At 42.6% G+C, this 17,591-nt stretch overlaps 1 protein-coding gene across 1 annotated transcript in view; it reads right to left on the bottom strand.

Annotated features, from left to right (window-relative positions):
• Window positions 1-5,657: 5,657 nt before the first annotated feature.
• Window positions 5,658-17,591, bottom strand: part of LOC139541862 (piezo-type mechanosensitive ion channel component 2-like) — a 33,498-nt gene continuing 21,564 nt past the window's right edge. The window contains exons 37-50 of the mRNA XM_071346753.1: window positions 16,339-16,527; window positions 16,051-16,252; window positions 15,769-15,898; window positions 15,423-15,570; window positions 15,091-15,305; window positions 14,818-14,976; window positions 10,316-10,463; window positions 9,863-10,051; window positions 9,674-9,766; window positions 9,410-9,579; window positions 9,058-9,174; window positions 8,776-8,855; window positions 8,391-8,619; window positions 5,658-7,839 (exon numbers count right to left, since the gene is read on the bottom strand). Coding sequence (XP_071202854.1) covers window positions 7,587-7,839; window positions 8,391-8,619; window positions 8,776-8,855; window positions 9,058-9,174; window positions 9,410-9,579; window positions 9,674-9,766; window positions 9,863-10,051; window positions 10,316-10,463; window positions 14,818-14,976; window positions 15,091-15,305; window positions 15,423-15,570; window positions 15,769-15,898; window positions 16,051-16,252; window positions 16,339-16,527 — 2,322 coding nt within the window. The 3' untranslated portion in view covers window positions 5,658-7,586. The remainder of the gene's footprint in view (window positions 7,840-8,390; window positions 8,620-8,775; window positions 8,856-9,057; window positions 9,175-9,409; window positions 9,580-9,673; window positions 9,767-9,862; window positions 10,052-10,315; window positions 10,464-14,817; window positions 14,977-15,090; window positions 15,306-15,422; window positions 15,571-15,768; window positions 15,899-16,050; window positions 16,253-16,338; window positions 16,528-17,591) is intronic.

The following is a 17,591-nucleotide window of genomic DNA, read 5'->3' as shown; positions in this document are numbered from 1 at the left end:
AAACTCCTATCTAAAAGTTGTCTGCTGGATTACTTAAGTTGCATCCATGACTCATGTTCACCCCTGTTTTGTAAAGGCATTCAGTGGCTTGCGAAAGTATTTGCCCTTGGCATTTTTCCTATTTTGTTGCCTTACAACCTGGAATTAAATTATATTTTTGGGGGGGTTTGTATCATTTGATTTACACAAAATGCCTACCACTTTGAAGATGCAAAATATTTTGTGAAACAAGCAAAGACAAAAAAACAGAACTTGAGCGTGCATAACTATTCACTCCCCCAAAGTCAATACTTTGTAGAGCCACCTTTTGCAGCAATTACAGCTGCAAGTCTCTTGGGGTATGTCTCTATAAACTTGGTACAGCTAACCACTGGGATTTTTGCCCATTCTTCAAGGCAAAACTGCTCCAGCTCCTTCAAGTTGGATGTGTTCCGCTGGTATACAGCAATCTTTAAGTCATACCACAGATCCTCAATTGGATTAAGGTCTGGGCTTTGACTAGGCCATTCCAAGACATTTTAAATGTTTCCCATTAAACCACTCAAGTGTTGCTTTAGCAGTATGCTTAGGGTCATTGTCCTGCTGGAAGGTGAACCTCCGTCTCCGTCTTAAATCTCTAGCAGACTGAAACAGGTTTCCCTGTAATTCCCTGTATTTAGCGGCATCCATCATCCCTTCAATTCTGACCAGGTTCCCGGTCCCTGCCTATGGAAAAACATCCCCACAGCATGATGCTGCCACCACCATGCTTCACTGTGGGGATGGTGTTCTCTGGGGTGATGAGAGGTGTTGGGTTTGTGCCAGACATAGTATTTTCCTTGATGGCCAAAAAGCAAAATTTTTGTCTCATCTGACCAGGGTACCTTTCATATGTTTGGGGAGTCTCCCACAAGCCTTTTGACAAACACAGTGTTTGCTTTTTTTTGGCCACTCTTCTGTAAAGCCCAACTCTTTGGAGTGTAAGGCTTAAAGTGGTCCTATGGACATATACTCCAATCTCCGCTGTGGAGCTTTGCAGCTCCTTCAGGGATATCTTTGGTCTCTTTGTCTCTGATTAATGCCATCCTTGCCTGTTCTGTGAGTTTTGGTTCACCTTCCCTCTTGGCAGGTTTGTTGTGGTGCCATATTCTTTCCATTTTTTAATAATTGATTTAATGGTGCTCCCTGGGATGTTCAAAGTTTTGGATCTTTTTTTATAACACAACCCTGATCTGTACTTCTCCACAACTTTGTCCCTGACCTGTTTGGAGAGCTCCTTGGTCTTCATCGTGCCACTTGCTTAGTGGCGTTGCAGACTCTGGGGCCTTTCAGAACAGGTGTGTGTATTAGAGGTCGACCGATTAATCGGAATGGCTGATTTAATTAGGGCCGATTTCAAGTTTTCATAACAATCGGAAATCGGTATTTTTGGGCGCCGATTTAAAAAAAAATATATATATACACCTTTATTTAATCTTTATTTGACTAGGCAAGTCAGTTAAGAACACATTCTTATTTTCAATGACGGCCTAGGAACGAGGCAGAACGACAGATTTTTAACGTTGTTAGCTCGGGGGATGCAATCTTGCAACCTTACAGTTAACTAGTCCAATGCTCTAACACCTGATTACATTGCACTCCACGAGGAGCCTGCCTGTTACGCGAATGCAGTAAGCTAAGGTAAATTGCTAGCTAGCATTAAACTTATCTTATAAAAAACAATCAATCAATGACTGTCATTGCTCCAATGTGTACTTAACCATAAACATCAATGCCTTTCTTAAAATCAATACACAAGTATATATTTTTAAACCTGCATATTTAGCTAAAAGAAATCCAGGTTAGCAGGCAATATTAACCAGGTGAAATTGTGTCATTTCTCTTGCGTTCATTGCACGCAGAGTCAGGGTATATGCAACAGTTTGTGCCGCCTGGCTCTTTGCGAACTAATTTGCTAGAATTTTACGTAATTATGCAACACAGTCTCACATTCAATTCGCGCATATATGTACAAAATGTATTTCAGCAGATTTCGTGCGTTTTTGTGCATTTTTGGGGTGGTTCAATTCGTTTGAAAATACACGAATTTCCGTGCTACTTAATTCGTGCGAAAATACACGAATTTCTGTGCTACTTAATTCGTGCGAAAAGACACGAATTTAACCAGTAGGCGACACAAGCCGTTGCAACAACCATGTAGACGCGATAATTTGTCTTTCATTTTTGTTCTTAATGGCTAATTCAACGTCATGAATATACAGAAATGTTGTCTTTGTTTAACCATGTTTTAAAATGTGTCGTTGTATGCCTATATGTACTGTTTTAGACTTGCTGAACAGAATTTGAGAAAAGACGCACATTTAAGTGCGACTTAATTCGTGGGAAATATTGTTTTATTAATGCCAATGCTGTTTTCTGTGCTTGATTTCGCTTAATACTTTGGATACTGGTGCACTTGTAATCAGAACGCCTTTTTGTCATGTAGGCAACCATACACGATTTTCTTCATAACCCATTTCATATTTCGTGGAGCCTAAATTACACCATTTTCTTCATAATGCATGTATTACATGTGAATGTAAAATAATGAATTATGTTGGCTTACACTTATGGCCTTTCCAAGGCCTTTCCATACCTTAAGGGAACATTTTAGCACTCGCCATATGGTTAGTGAGAAACGCCACTTGCAAATGTAAGGTCCCTTACTAGACGTCCTGCAACGTTTCTAAAATTTGAGGACGGCGTCGGGCCGTGCGCGGGGGAGAGATCTTTCAGGAAGTCATCAAACTAAATCTCTCGGATGTTCGGTTTCCGTTTTATAAAAATAACAAATTTTGGTCATTTTTCCGCAGTCTCGGAAATTCCCACCAGAGGGAAAATAAATAATATTGCAAATACACAAGCACATTGCAAATGCATGTGGCCTTTTCTCCTAAACGGAAAATATTTCGAAGACGTAATGGACAGTTGGCCCCGAACAAGATGGCGTCGAGGCCTCAACGCTTTTTGAGTTATGGCCATTTTTCTGGGATTAAAGGTCAAAAACGCAAAGTAGGGTGCTAATTTGACCGCTTCACGTCAAAGTACATAAGCATACGGTGTCAGGAAAAAAAGAACCAGCCATTTATCTATCGTAATTTAAGAGAAATCGTACATTGACAAATTGGTCATGTTCACAAAAAGGAGTTAAAAAAAAAAAAAGTTACAGATCCAGTTGCAGTGTGTTCAGACGAACATTTTTTAAGTGGGTCTCGAAGCTCTGCCAGAATTCTGTGATTTTATGTGATTTTATGAAATAACACACACTCATTTAACCCTCTGTAAATAAGTCAGTTCTTAACATAAAGACTTAAACCTCAACATTATATAAGAGCCTACCCCAAGGAGGATATGTGTTCACTTTCAGCTTCCTATGTCAACCGGAAGTTCCTTCAAATAATGCCATAGGGTCAGTTTCGAAGGGTTAAAAAGGTCAGATCTGCCTCCCGGGTGGCGCAGTGGTCTAGGGCACTGCATCGCAGTGCTAGCTGCGCCACCAGAGTCTCTGGGTTTGCGCCCAGGCTCTGCCGCAGCCGGCCGCGACCGGGAGGTCCGTTGGCCTAGCGTCGTCCGGGTTAGGGAGGGTTTGGCCGGTAGGGATATCCTTGTCTCATCGCGCTCCAGCGACTTTTGTGGCGGGCCGGGGGCAGTGCGCGCTAGCCAAGGGGGCCATGTGCACGGTGTTTCCTCCGACACATTGGTGCGGCTGGCTTCCGGGTTGGAGGCGCGCTGTGTTAAGAAGCAGTGCGGCTTGGTTGGGTTGTGCTTCGGAGGACGCGTGGCTTTCGACCTTCGTCTCTCCTGAGCCCATACGGGAGTTGTAGCGATGAGACAAGATAGTAATTACTAGCGATTGGATACCACGAAGAAAAGGGGATAAAAGGATGGAGTGAAAAAGTACGGTGCTTAAAGACACACAAAGCCTGCAATGCCATTGCCATTATCTCCAGGCCGTGCCGAGTTCAACGAGATGCCCCGCTTGACCGTAGCTAGCTCGGTCTGAGTGCAGCAACAGGGACAAGAAGAAGGACCCAAATGACCCTTTGACCTCAATTTCATATTCTTTTGCTTTTGGGAGACAGAGAGAGAACCGTTAAGGTTAGAAGCACAATTTGACCTCAGGAACGTTCCTAAGGTCCTCCCGATCTGTGCAAGCCTAACATTGACCGTGTGGCATTAACCCTTAATAGTTAAAAGAAGGTGTTTACATCAAACAGTTTACAATGACATCTCACCCCATAGGAACACATTGCCTGCACCCCTAAATTCAACCTGAAGCCTATGTGGGTTATGAATGTCTTATGAACCTGTCTTCAATGACAATCCATCAAGCCACTATGAGTGTCTACCTGTGTTGATTCTAAGCTTCCTGGAGCAACCGGAAGTGATAAAATCACCCTAAAAGTGTTTTGCCATACCCAACCAGCAGTTTGTGATATATAGTGCATTCAACCCTGTGTAAATCAGTCAGTTCTTAACGTATAGACTTAACTCAGGATCCTGTAAAAGCATACCCCGATCAGGATATGTATTTACTTATAGCTTCCTGTGCCAACCGGAAGTGGCTTAAAATGGGGTCATAGGTGCTGTTTCGAAGGTTTAAAAAGGTCAGATCTTTCCAAAACTTTAAATGTGTGAATCTGTCAACCCTCATGAACTGTAAATCAGTAATTTCGCTAAACAGATGTCAAAGAAAAGCTCTCTCTCACACACACACCCACACACACACACACACACACACACACACACACACACACACACACACACACACACACACACACACACACACACACACACACACACACACACACACACACACACACACACACACACACACACACACACACACACACACACACACACACACACACAGCAAGGACGGAGTGAAAAAGTATGGTGCTTAAAGACACACAGAGCCTTAAATGCTTTTAGGGGGGATCCAGACTTCCATACCCGCTCTGGGAGCGCTATACTACCGCCCCAAATCAATGGGTGCTGGCCTGAGTGATTTATGGAGGTTTTCAAAAAATATTCTGTTTTTTCTTCTGGAAAATATTTTATGTTTTTTCTTCTCGAGTCAATGGCCTGAGTGATTTATGGAGGTTTTCAAAAAATATTCTAAGTCCAAACTTTTCGTGCACCTGGTATTTTTTGGGGGTTACCAGGCGTCATTTTTCAAAACGGTTGAAATTGCTTTTAGGGGGCATCCAGAGTGTCACATGACCGGATGAGGTAACTATTCTTGTTCTTCTTGTAACTTTCCGGTAGGCTAGAAGCTTTCCGGTGTTTTGCTGCTCGACACAGGTCGACGCAGGTATTGCACTTGATTTATCGTTATCGTAACAGTAGGTGCAGCCAAGTGGAAATACGAAAGGTTTCTAGCTATTTCGCACTGACGGTAATTTGAACACAAGAACGTTTCTAGTGAAAAGGTGCTACACTCAGAGCCATGTATTTACACTCAGCCACCCTAGCCTTATTACGGGTTAACGTTTTGGTAATTTTGGTTGGCCAACAAAATGTAAGACTACAATGACTGCACACGTTTCCCCAAATGTTATACGAAAAAAAAATGTTTTGTTATTGATGGACAATGGCAAGGCTGCCATTGTATTTTCAGTTACATTCTGTTCAATAAAAATGGTTTACACGTTTATTTTTTAAGAAATACATGGAACTACAACCGAATAAAACACCATTAACCATCATGCATTGCTTACATTCATTCTATACTGAAAAGTCTGTTCAGAAAAATCGAAAACAGTACATATAGGCATAAAACCACAATGTTTTAATAGGGATTAAATAAAGACAATATATATATAACCTCTTATGGTTATATGGTTAAAAAAAAGACAAAATATCTATATATTCATAACGTAAAATAAATAAATACAGGCGATCGCGTCTATGGTTGTTGCAACGGCTTATGTCGCCTACTGGTTAAATTCGTGTCTTTTCGCACGAATTAAGTAGCACAGAAATTCGTGTATTTTCGCACAAATTAAGTAGCACAGAAATTCGTGTATTTTCAAACGAATTGAACCACCCCAAAACACCCCAAAAATGCACAAAAACGCACGAAATCTGCTGAAATACATTTTGTACATATATGCGCGAATTGAATGTGAGGCTGGGCTGAATTATGACATAACATTGAAGGTTGTGCAATGTAACAGGAATATTTAGACTCATGGATGCCCCCCTTTAGATAAAATACGGAACGGAATAAACGTTTTGTTTTTGAGGTGATAGTTTCCGGATTAGTCAAAGATATATGGTTTAGAGAGATAGTCGACGCGTTATAATTCCTGTAATAACTTGCGGCTGAACTTGAAAGGGGTTCCTTCGTTATTTTACCGTTCATGTCTTCCATAGAGAATGTCTTGATCTACTTCAAATAAGGTCTGTGTTTCGCGGAGGAGCAGACTGACAGGGGACCACTACAACCTAAAACTGGGAATATTGAAGACCCATGAAAGCTGGTGGTTCGTTTTAACATATGTTCTCATGTTATTTGAGACAAAATTTATTTTATTTATGTATTATATTAAGTTAAAATAAGTGTTCATTGTTCATTCAGTATTGTTGCAATTGTCCTTATTACAAAAATGTGTGTGTGTGTGTATGATATATAAATACATATATTTTTTTTAATCGGCCGATTAATCGGTATCGGCTTTTTTGTCCTCCAATAATCGGTATCGGCGTTGAAAAATCATAATCGGTCGACCTCTAGTGTGTATATATACTGAGATCATTTGACAGATCATGTGACACTTAGATTGCACACAGGTGGACTTTATTTAACTAATTATGTGACTTCTGAAGGTAATTGGTTGCACCAAATCTTATTTAGGGGCTTCATAGCAAAGGGGCTGAATACATATCCACTTTTCTTTTTAATAATTTTTTTTAATTCTTTGAAACTAGTTATTTTTTTCACTTCACCAATTTGGACTATTTTGTGTATGTCCATTACATGAAAAATCCAAATAAAAATCAATTTAAATTACAGTTTGTAATGCAATAAAATAGGAAAAATGCCAAGGAGGATGAATACTTTTGCAAAGCACTGTACTTTACCTGGCAACATGGACTGTGAGTGGATCTTCATAAGTTAACACTTCAGGAGTCTTATGTATAAGTAGGATATAATCTCTGAATTGTATTTTATTCATTTAATTAAATACTGTACATAGACTTGGAGTACAGTGTGAAATGAGAGTGAGTACTTCTAGATGAGCTTTTCAGTGCAATGAAACAGGGTCGTGTTCAGTGGGATGTGTAAAGTTGCAGAATGTTGAGATAAATACATTCTGTAGAGCAGACGTGCATCTGTAAGCTCTATACAAGCCATTTGTATCTAAAACTGCAGAGTGTTGCATCTCAACTTCAATTAAATACTTTCACACTTGGAGCACATTTCTATGATTATGGCCTACGGTCTTCCTTTGTAAAAATGTGAATAATTTAAAAGTAGTCACTGATTCAAAATGCATGCATTGTACAGTAGGAATACAAACAAACAAATCGTCCTTTTCATAACGAAAATGTCATTGTGCTCTCTAGTCTCTCTTCTCTCTGGTCATCTTGATCATGGTCTCCGGCGAGCGATACAGGAAAATGAGCTTCTCAAAAAGTGTTTCCTCCAGCTCCATCTCACCAGTCTCTCGCACAACAAAGATGTCCGTGCAGAGCTTCAACACCCGATCCACACACGGCAGCTCCTCAAACATGATGGAGCGGGATATCCCGTTGAAGAATTCCCTGACAAACTTTCCAACGACCAGCACCACAGACATGTACAGGCCCACGATTCTACCGTAGCAAGGTGGAATGGCACAGTAGGTGGTATCAGGTTGCAGGTCGAGGCCAGACAAACAACGTAAGCATATGGGATTTCATGGAAAAGAGGACAAAGAGTTTATTTAGCAGTGAGAACAAATCAACAAGTAAAAGCGTCAATCAGCAGTAGAAACAATAACAAATCAATTTCCCTGCCCCGGGTTTGGTAAAAAGCTGAGTGATGGGGCTGGAGAAATGTAACCACTGAAATTCATAGACAAAGCTATGGATGCAAGGACTGATCATCCACGATATCAAAATTATAGTTCTAACCATGTTTTGAGGCTATATAGTGTTTGTTTACATTTTATTTAGTAAAACAAGCTTATATTTTGGGTTCTGATGGGAAACGACAGTTGAACTAAGCTCATAAGTTATATTCTTCAAGAGTCAATGGGTACATACAGTATTCATTTATAAGTCCAAAACTGGCTGTATCAACTGCTGATTGTCACTTTGAAGGGATACTTCTCCTAAAATTTAAATAGCTCCTGGGGCAGCATTGATTTATTTTCTTTACCTACCCCTGTCCTGCTAGAGCACCCAGGCTGGAGGGGCTGACTTTGTCGTTGAACACCACTATCTCAATGCTGTGACAGCTGCTCTGGATGTGCCCTTGTCCAGGAGTGCATTCCTCCACCATCCACCACTGACCCCCCTCTGCACTTCCACTGTCTTCTGCCCACTGTAGTTTGATGGACAGGGGCCGGTAGAAGGCCAACATCTGCAGGTCCTCAGGCCTATCTGAGTGTTCTGGGATGTTGGAGATGGGACAGGGAAGATTTGAATAAATGAGAAGCAGAGACCGTGACCTTCAGTTGACTGGTTAAGATCCATGCTTATACAAGCATCTGCATTTGTTAAATGTTTTTTCTGTACAGTATGATGGTTGGATAGAGGGTTACTTACCTACTTCCAGACGGGTGGCCATCTTGGACTCCAGTCCTCCGGGACCTCTGATGAACTTGGGCAGGAGAGACTCAATGACCCTAGCAGAGAGAATGAATGACAGCATATCAGCACCAACATTCTATTACCATTGTGATCATATCTTTTGTATGTGGAGTTCTTTTGAATGTAATAGGTTCCTCTACAACTAGCTTTTATTGACAGTTATGTCATGTTGACTGTGGCTGTAAATTCTAGTAACAGTTCATGATGTAATGAGAGTGCTGTGATGATGAGACTCACAGAGAGTCACTGCGTGTCCCTTTGAGCATCTGAACTATCTGGTCCCTCAAGGCCCTGTCCTCATACTTGACAGTGTGTTCCCCCACGGTCTCCACGTTCATCGACAGAGACGCATTCCTGGGGAGGAGGGGCACACGTACACACACATACACAGAGTGAAATCACTACCACTATCACTAACTGGTTAAGTTGTTTATTATGGCTGTATCATATGGCATATGTTTATAGCACAAACCATGCAATCTTAGCTTTGACACAAGGTCAAAAAGTCAGACCTCAAGCCTTAACGGCGTTATATACCCCTTTCACATGTAACCAACCGAGAGCCCTATCCAACCCTGCTACACTGTACCTGAGTAGTACCCATCGCAGGGTGATGTAGATGTGGGTGGAGTTGCTGAGTTCATGGATCATAGCATCACGGCTGGCAGGGCTGATGCTCCATAGTAGACTGGCATCACTCTTGATCTTTGCAATGACAATGTCCTCGGCCATGTAGTTTACAAGGAACTGCATGGCTGACTGAGAGAGTTAGAAAGCGGAGTATGTCAGAGGTCCTTTGGGTCAATTCCACAGTCCCTCAAACGTGCAACTTTTTGTAACAAGATCCTCTTACCGGGTGAGTGGCATAGAGGTTGGTGAGCCGGTTGAGGCCTGCCTCTGAGTATGGCATCAGGTTCTGCTCCTGGGCACTCATTGTGAACAGTGGCTGTATAAAACGTACACAGAAAACATCAGCACTAACAGTCTCACAGAAGGACATTTTACCAAAATAGAAAGTGTGAGTTTATGGGGTCATCTATACCTCATATCCTGCTATGCTGAGCTGAATGGAGACATCTAGAGGCTGATTGGTCACCCCAGCCACTGACTTGACCAATGACATGAAGAGGAGGGGGAACCAAATTACGCTGATGAGGAAGAATATGATGAAGCCGCCCATTCCATACTTCACCACCATTTTCTTCTTCTGCCCTGGGGTGTGTGGGTATTTCTGTACAAATTAAAGAGACATATGATTCATAGTTCAACACAATTTCGGTCAGTTCAAGTTGTAATTATTAGCCCACAATTATTCTTGATACAATAATTCTTAGTCTAATGTTCATAGATATATAAAAAAACATGAAGACAGATAAAAACCCTATAATTTTACAGTTATTCACCATTAACTATCAGTCAGATCTACTCTCTATGGAGGTGAGTTTGAGACTGACAAATGCTACCAGCCTATTGGCAGTTCGGGCATTCCAGTTACCTTCTCCGACTCCCTCCAGCACTTGAGTATGAAAATGTTGGCATAAATGTCCTCGACACAGATCCAGCTGCCCAGGCTGAGGGTGGTGTCGGTCCAGACCCAGTCCATCACGGCACGCAGCTCTATGAGGAACGGAACCAGGCGGAACCTGAGGAGGAGACAGAGACAACCCATAGAGATAGTTAGAGGACACAACATTGTATTTGTTCCATTATGGCGTCTGTGAGCATGGCAGCGCCATTGAGGCCATCTTCATTTTAAAGTAGTCCATTTTATTATTCTACAACTATGAGTTGGAAAACAAACTGAAAGGTTTTCTACTGCCACCTAGAGATATAAAGCCAAGGTTGGTGATTTACTGCCACCTGCAATTATGGAATGTTTTCTCACAAGTATAATTAATTAGCTGATCCCTCCTGATGACCTGAATTTTTATTTTTTTATTAGGATCCCGATTAGCCGACGCCAATGGTGACAGCTAGTCTTACTGGAGTCCGACACATAACGAAAAAGAAAGAGACAAAAGAGTTTACAATTTACATGCAGTTGAAGTCGGAAGTTTACATACACTTAGGTTGGAGTCATTAAAACTCGTTTTTCAACCGCTCCACAAATTTCTTGTTAACAATCTATAGTTTTGGCAAGTCAGTTAGGACATCTACTTTGTGCATGACACAAGTAATTTTTCCAACAATTGTTTACAAACAGATTATTTAACTTATAATTGTCACGCCCTGACCATAGAGAGCTGTTTATTCTCTATGTTGGTTGGGGTGTGATAGTGACTAGGGTGGGTCATCTAGGTGATTAATGGTTTATGTTGGCCTGGTATGCTTCCCAATCAGAGACAGCTGTTTATCGTTGTCTCTGATTGGGGATCATATTTAGGCAGCCATTTCCCCTTTGTGTTTTGTGGGATCTTGTCTACAGATAGTTGCCTGTGTGCACACCAGTAGCTTCACATTTCGTTCAGTATTTTGTTGTTTTTGTTCGGTGTTCATTTAAATAAAAGAACATGTACGCCTACCACGCTGCACCTTGGTCCAATCCTTACGACGATCGTGACAATAATTCACTGTATCACAATTCCAGTGGGTCAGAAGTTTACATACACTAAGTTGACTGTGCCTTTAAACAGCTTGGACAATTCCCCAAAATGATGTCATGGCTTTAGAAGCTTCTGATAGGCTAATTGACATAATTAAAAAAATATATATATATTTCACCATTATTTAACCAGGTAGGCCAGTTGAGAACAAGTTCTCATTTACAACTGCGACCTGGCCAAGATAAAGCAAAGCAGTGCGACACAAACAACAACACAGAGTTTCAAATGGAATAAACATACATACAGTCAATAACACAATAGAAAAAAGTTTCTATACAGTGTGTGCAAATGGCGTGAGGAGGTAAAGCAATAAATAGGCCATAGTAGCGAAGTAATTACAATTTAGCAAATTAACACTGGAGTGATAGATACTGGTGTGCAAAAGAGCAAAAACGTTTTAAAAAACAATATGGGGATGAGGTAGGTAGATTGGATGGGCGATTTACAGATGGGCTGTGTACAGCTGCAGCGATCGGTTAGCTGCTGAGATAGCTGATGTTTAAAGTTAGTGAGGGAGATATAAGTCTCCAACTTCAGTGATTTTTGCAATTCGTTCAAGTCATTGGCAGCAGAGAACTGGAAGGAAAGGCGGCCAAATTAGGTGTTGGCTTTGGGGATGACCAGTGAGATATACCTGCTGGAGCGTGTGCTACGGGTGGGTGTTGTTATCGTGACCAGTGAGTTGAGATAAGGCAGAGCTTTACCAAGCAAAGTCTTATAGATGACCTGGAGCCAGCAGGTCTGGCGACGAATATGTAGCGAGGGCCAGCCAACGAGAGCATACAGGTCGCAGTGGTGGGTAGTATATGGAGCTTTGGTGACAACACGGATGGCATTTGAGTCAATTGGAGGTGTACCTGTGGATGTATTTCAAGGCCTACCTTCAAACTCAGTGCCTCTTTGCTTGACATCATGGGAAAATCAAAAGAAATCAGCCAAGACCTCAGAAAAAAAATTGTAGACCTTCACAAGTCTGGTTCATCCTTGGGAGCAATTTCTAAATGCCTGAAGGTACCACATTCATCTGTACAAACAATAGTACGCAAATATAAACACCATGGGACCACGCAGCCGTCATACCGCTCAGGAAGGAGACGCGTTCTGTCTCCTAGAGATGAATGTACATTGGTGCGAAAAGTGCAAATCAATCCCAGAACAACAGCAAAGGACCTTGTGAAGATGCTGGAGGAAACAAGTACAAAAGTATCTATATCTACAGTAAAACAAGTCCTATATTGACGTAACCTGAAAGGTCGCTCAGCAAGGAAGAAGCCACTGCTCCAAAACTATTAAAAAAAACAGATTACGGTTTGCAACTGCAGATGGGGACAAAGATCGTACTTTTTGGAGAAATGTCTTCTGGTCTGATGAAACAAAAATAGAACTGTTTGGCCATATTGACCATCGTTATGTTTGGAGGAAAAAGGGGGAGGCTTGCAAGCCGAAGAACACCATCCCAACCGTGGCGCACGGGGGTGGCAGCATCAGGTGTGTGGGTGCTTTGCTACAGGAGGGACTGGTGCACTTCACAAAATAGATGACATCATTAGAAAGGAAAATTATGTGGTTATATTGAAGCAACATCTCAAGACATCAGTCAGGAAGTTAAAGCTTGGTCTCAAATGGTTCTTCCAAATGGACATTGACCCCAAGCATACTTGTGGCAAAATGGCTTAAGCACAACAAAGTCAAGGTATTGGAGTGGCCATCACAAAGCCCTGACCTCAATCCCATAGAAAATATGTGAAAAAAAACTGAAAAAGCGTGTGCGAGCAAGGAGTCCCGCAAACCTGACTCACTTACACCAGCCCTGTCAGGAGGAATGACCCAAGTTAAACAATGTAAAGGCAATGCTACCAAATACTAATTGAGTGTATGTAAACTTCTGACCCACTGGGAATGTGATGAAAGAAATTAAATCAGAAATTTCTCTCATTCTCTCTACTGTTATTCTGACATTTCACATTCTTAAAATAAAGTGGTCATCCTAACTGGCCTAAGACAGGAAATTTTGTGAAAAACTGAGTTGAAATGTATTTAGCTAAGGTATGTAGACTTCCGACCACAACTTTACATTTAAAAACGTGTGTGTGTGTGTGTGTGTGTGTGTGTGTGTGTGTGTGTGTGTGTGTGTGTGTGTGTGTGTGTGTGTGTGTGTGTGTGTGTGTGTGTGTGTGTGTGTGTGTGTGTGTGTGTGTGTGTGTGTGTGTGTGTGTGTGTGTGTGTGTGTGTGTGTGTGTGTGTGTGTGTGTGTGTGTGTGTGTGTGTGTGTGTGTGTGTGTGTGTGTGTGTGTGTGTGTGTGTGTGTGTGTGTGTGTGTGTGTGTGTGTGTGTGTGTGTGTGTGTGTGTGTGTGTGTGTGTGTGTGTGTGTGTGTGTGTGTGTGTGTGTGTGTGTGTGTGTGTGTGTGTGTGTGTGTGTGTGTGTGTGTGTGTGTGTGTGTGTGTGTGTGTGTGTGTGTGTGTGTGTGTGTGTGTGTGTGTGTGTGTGTGTGTGTGTGTGTGTGTGTGTGTGTGTGTGTGTGTGTGTGTGTGTGTGTGTGTGTGTGTGTGTGTGTGTGTGTGTGTGTGTGTGTGTGTGTGTGTGTGTGTGTGTGTGTGTGTGTGTGTGTGTGTGTGTGTGTGTGTGTGTGTGTGTGTGTGTGTGTGTGTGTGTGTGTGTGTGTGTGTGTGTGTGTGTGTGTGTGTGTGTGTGTGTGTGTGTGTGTGTGTGTGTGTGTGTGTGTGTGTGTGTGTGTGTGTGTGTGTGTGTGTGTGTGTGTGTGTGTGTGTGTGTGTGTGTGTGTGTGTGTGTGTGTGTGTGTGTGTGTGTGTGTGTGTGTGTGTGTGTGTGTGTGTGTGTGTGTGTGTGTGTGTGTGTGTGTGTGTGTGTGTGTGTGTGTGTGTGTGTGTGTGTGTGTGTGTGTGTGTGTGTGTGTGTGTGTGTGTGTGTGTGTGTGTGTGTGTGTGTGTGTGTGTGTGTGTGTGTGTGTGTGTGTGTGTGTGTGTGTGTGTGTGTGTGTGTGTGTGTGTGTGTGTGTGTGTGTGTGTGTGTGTGTGTGTGTGTGTGTGTGTGTGTGTGTGTGTGTGTGTGTGTGTGTGTGTGTGTGTGTGTGTGTGTGTGTGTGTGTGTGTGTGTGTGTGTGTGTGTGTGTGTGTGTGTGTGTGTGTGTGTGTGTGTGTGTGTGTGTGTGTGTGTGTGTGTGTGTGTGTGTGTGTGTGTGTGGTCATGATGTGATCCTTCCTCATAGGATGTACCACCCAGTTGACTACTTCAAAATAGTGGAAGTCCTTAATGGCGCTGCCCATGTTAAAACAGGCTTTTGGGCCCTAGAGTCCTCACTAACTCTGTGGGACAAATCTGGTATTAGGGGATGCTCTGGCCTTTGTTAATCTATCATAGAGCATTGCCAGTACCCTTGAAAGAGGAATAGGTTGAGGTAGTTATAGTTCTTGGTCAGGAAGTTTCCCAGCACACGATTTGGGTAGCCACACTTGATCTGGTAGGCTGAGAGGCCAAAGTAGATGCACTTCACAAAGTACCACAACTGTGCCACCTGGTTCATGTTGAACCTCCTAGAACACAAGAGAATGACCATGAAAACGGTCAATAAGCAGCTCCTTTTTTGATGGTTACACATTTATTCACACTGTAATTAAAGTTGTAAATGAATGAACATTAACTCTGACCTCTCAGTCACCCCAGGGAGTATGAAAAACATCCAGAAGTGGATACCAAACACCAGCACCACTTGGAAGATACATTTTCCCACGAGGGTTTTGCGGAGATAGAGAGCGCGGTCCACTATCATGGTCCCAAACTGGATAAGCAGCATGACCAGGAAGGCCGATGGGACCTGGTCCTCCCCAATAGCATCTGTGATGTCAGCAGCAGCACTGTGTTTCTGTTCCAACACAAAAATAAAACAGTGGAAGAAATCCACTTGAAACAAGTAGGCCAAATAGCTTTCCAAATTCAATTGTGACTCAAGACAGGTATTCTCTTTTTTCTCTTTTCTCACCCCAAAAGCCCAGTATCCAAATATGATGACAATGAAGTTGACCACGTCAATCAGAAACATGAGAGCGTAGACGTCACACACTGGGCTGTACTCTGGGTGAATGATGTCATAGAAGAACTGCCTGATAGGCAGGTATATGTGCAGGGCACTGCGAAGACAAAAGAGGACCATGGCTGAAAATGTCCATTCATTTTAAACCAGTAATTAAAGATGCATTCATGTACTGTCAAAAGTCCTGCCTCCAGGATTTCTTTGTAAACTGCCAGTTATCACCGGGGATATGGAATGAAAGTAACAGAATACACCTACAATGAATATCCATAAGTATAGAGTGCTAAATGCTCACACTTCTATGATAGCAGCTTTAGCCTCGAGCATCCTTTCTCTGATCAGCTTCTTGATCCTTTCCTTCCTGGTCAGGGGAACTTTATTGTGGTGCCTCTTCTTCGAGTGGCGCTTTTTGAGCTGCATATCATCTGCAAGAATATCCCATTTACATCAAGATACATTAGTATATTCAGGTTGGGTAACATTTCCCATCTGTTCAGGCAACACCCCATTTCAACTATAATACACTCTCAAACAAACTGATTAGTTCAGCACTGTTTAGGCTACTGAATGTATGTACCGTTTGTCTCAGTGGAGTTGGCTTTTCCCCGTCTGCGAAACAAGGATGCAGTTGAGGCCTGTAGAGGAAGGAAGGGCAGTCTTAGCTTCGGCTGATCCACTGCTTTGTCTCCTCCACTCATCTTCTTCTTCTCAGTCTTCTTCTTTAACTTCTTGAAGAAGTCCGGCATCTCAACCTCTTTGTTATCCCAAAGACCGTGACACTACGGAGAGAAGAAGAAGTTTTGCGAAATTGTGCTTTATTATCTTTTATATGATGTAACACATAAACCAGCATTCCCGTCAGTACCTTTAGAATGGAGCGATGGAAGAACAGAGCCAGGAGTTGTATTAAGTCAAAGAGAACATAGCCATCTTTCTTCTCCACCCCAATGATGTTGGGCAGAGCAAAGGGCCGGTCCGCATTGATGCCTCGGTAGGCCGAGGTGGTCCAGGGGAAAAAGCCAAACTGGAAAAAATACTTGACCACCACAATCAGCTGGAAGACATAGGAATCATCAATCACCCATACATAAAACGTATGCACGCATGACTGTAAGTCGCTTTGGATAAAAGCGTCTGCTAAATGGCATATATTATTACATTATTATATATAGATATACACACTACATTACCAAAAGTATGTGGACACCTTCTCGTCAAACATCTCATTCCGAAAGCATGGGCATTAATATGGAGTTGATCACCCTTTGCTACTATAACAGCCTCCAGTCTTCTGGGAAGGCTTTCCACTGGATGTTGGAACATTGCTGTGGGGACTTTCAATTCAGCTACAAGAGCATTAGTGAGGTCGGGCACTGATGTTGGGCAATTAGGCTTGGCTCGCCGTTGGTGTTCCAATTCATCCCAAAATTGTTCGATGGGGTTGAGGTCAAGGCTCTGTGCAGGCCAGTCAAGTTCTTCCACACCGATCTTGACAAACCATTTCTGTATGAACCTCGCTTTCTGGACAGTGGCATTGTCATGCTGAAACAGGAAATGGCCTTCCCTAAACTGTTAGCACAAAGTTGGAAGCACAGAATCGTAGAATGTCATTGTATGTTGTAGTGTTAAGATTTCCCTTCACTGGAACAAAGGGGCCTAAACCAAACTATGTAAAACAGCCTCAGACCATTATTCCTCCTCCACCAAACTTTACAGTTGGCACTATGCATTCGGGCAGGTAGTGTTCTCCTGGCAGCCGCCAAACCCAGATTCGTCTGTCAGACTGCCAGATGGTGAAGCTTGATTCATTACTCCAGGGAACGTGTTTCCACTGCTCCAGAGTCGGCAAGCTTGGCGGCAAGCTTTACACCACTCCAGCCGACGCCTGGCATTGCGCATGGTGATCTAAGGCTTGCCTGCGGCTGCTCAGCCATGGAAACCCATTTGATGAAGCTCTCGACGAACAGTTCAAGTGCTGACGTTGCTTCCAGAGGCAGTTTGGAACTTGGTAGTGAGTGTTGCAACCGAGGACAGACGATTTTTACACACAATGCGCTTCAGCACTCTGCGGTCCCATTCTGTGAGCTTGTGTGGCCTACCACTTCGCAGCTGAGACGT

Source organism: Salvelinus alpinus, chromosome 17 (genome assembly GCF_045679555.1).
Source record: "Salvelinus alpinus chromosome 17, SLU_Salpinus.1, whole genome shotgun sequence".
Classification (NCBI taxonomy): Eukaryota; Metazoa; Chordata; class Actinopteri; order Salmoniformes; family Salmonidae; genus Salvelinus; species Salvelinus alpinus.
The sequence above is the reverse complement of the archived record's forward strand: the minus strand, read 5'-3'. Positions and strand labels throughout refer to the sequence as shown.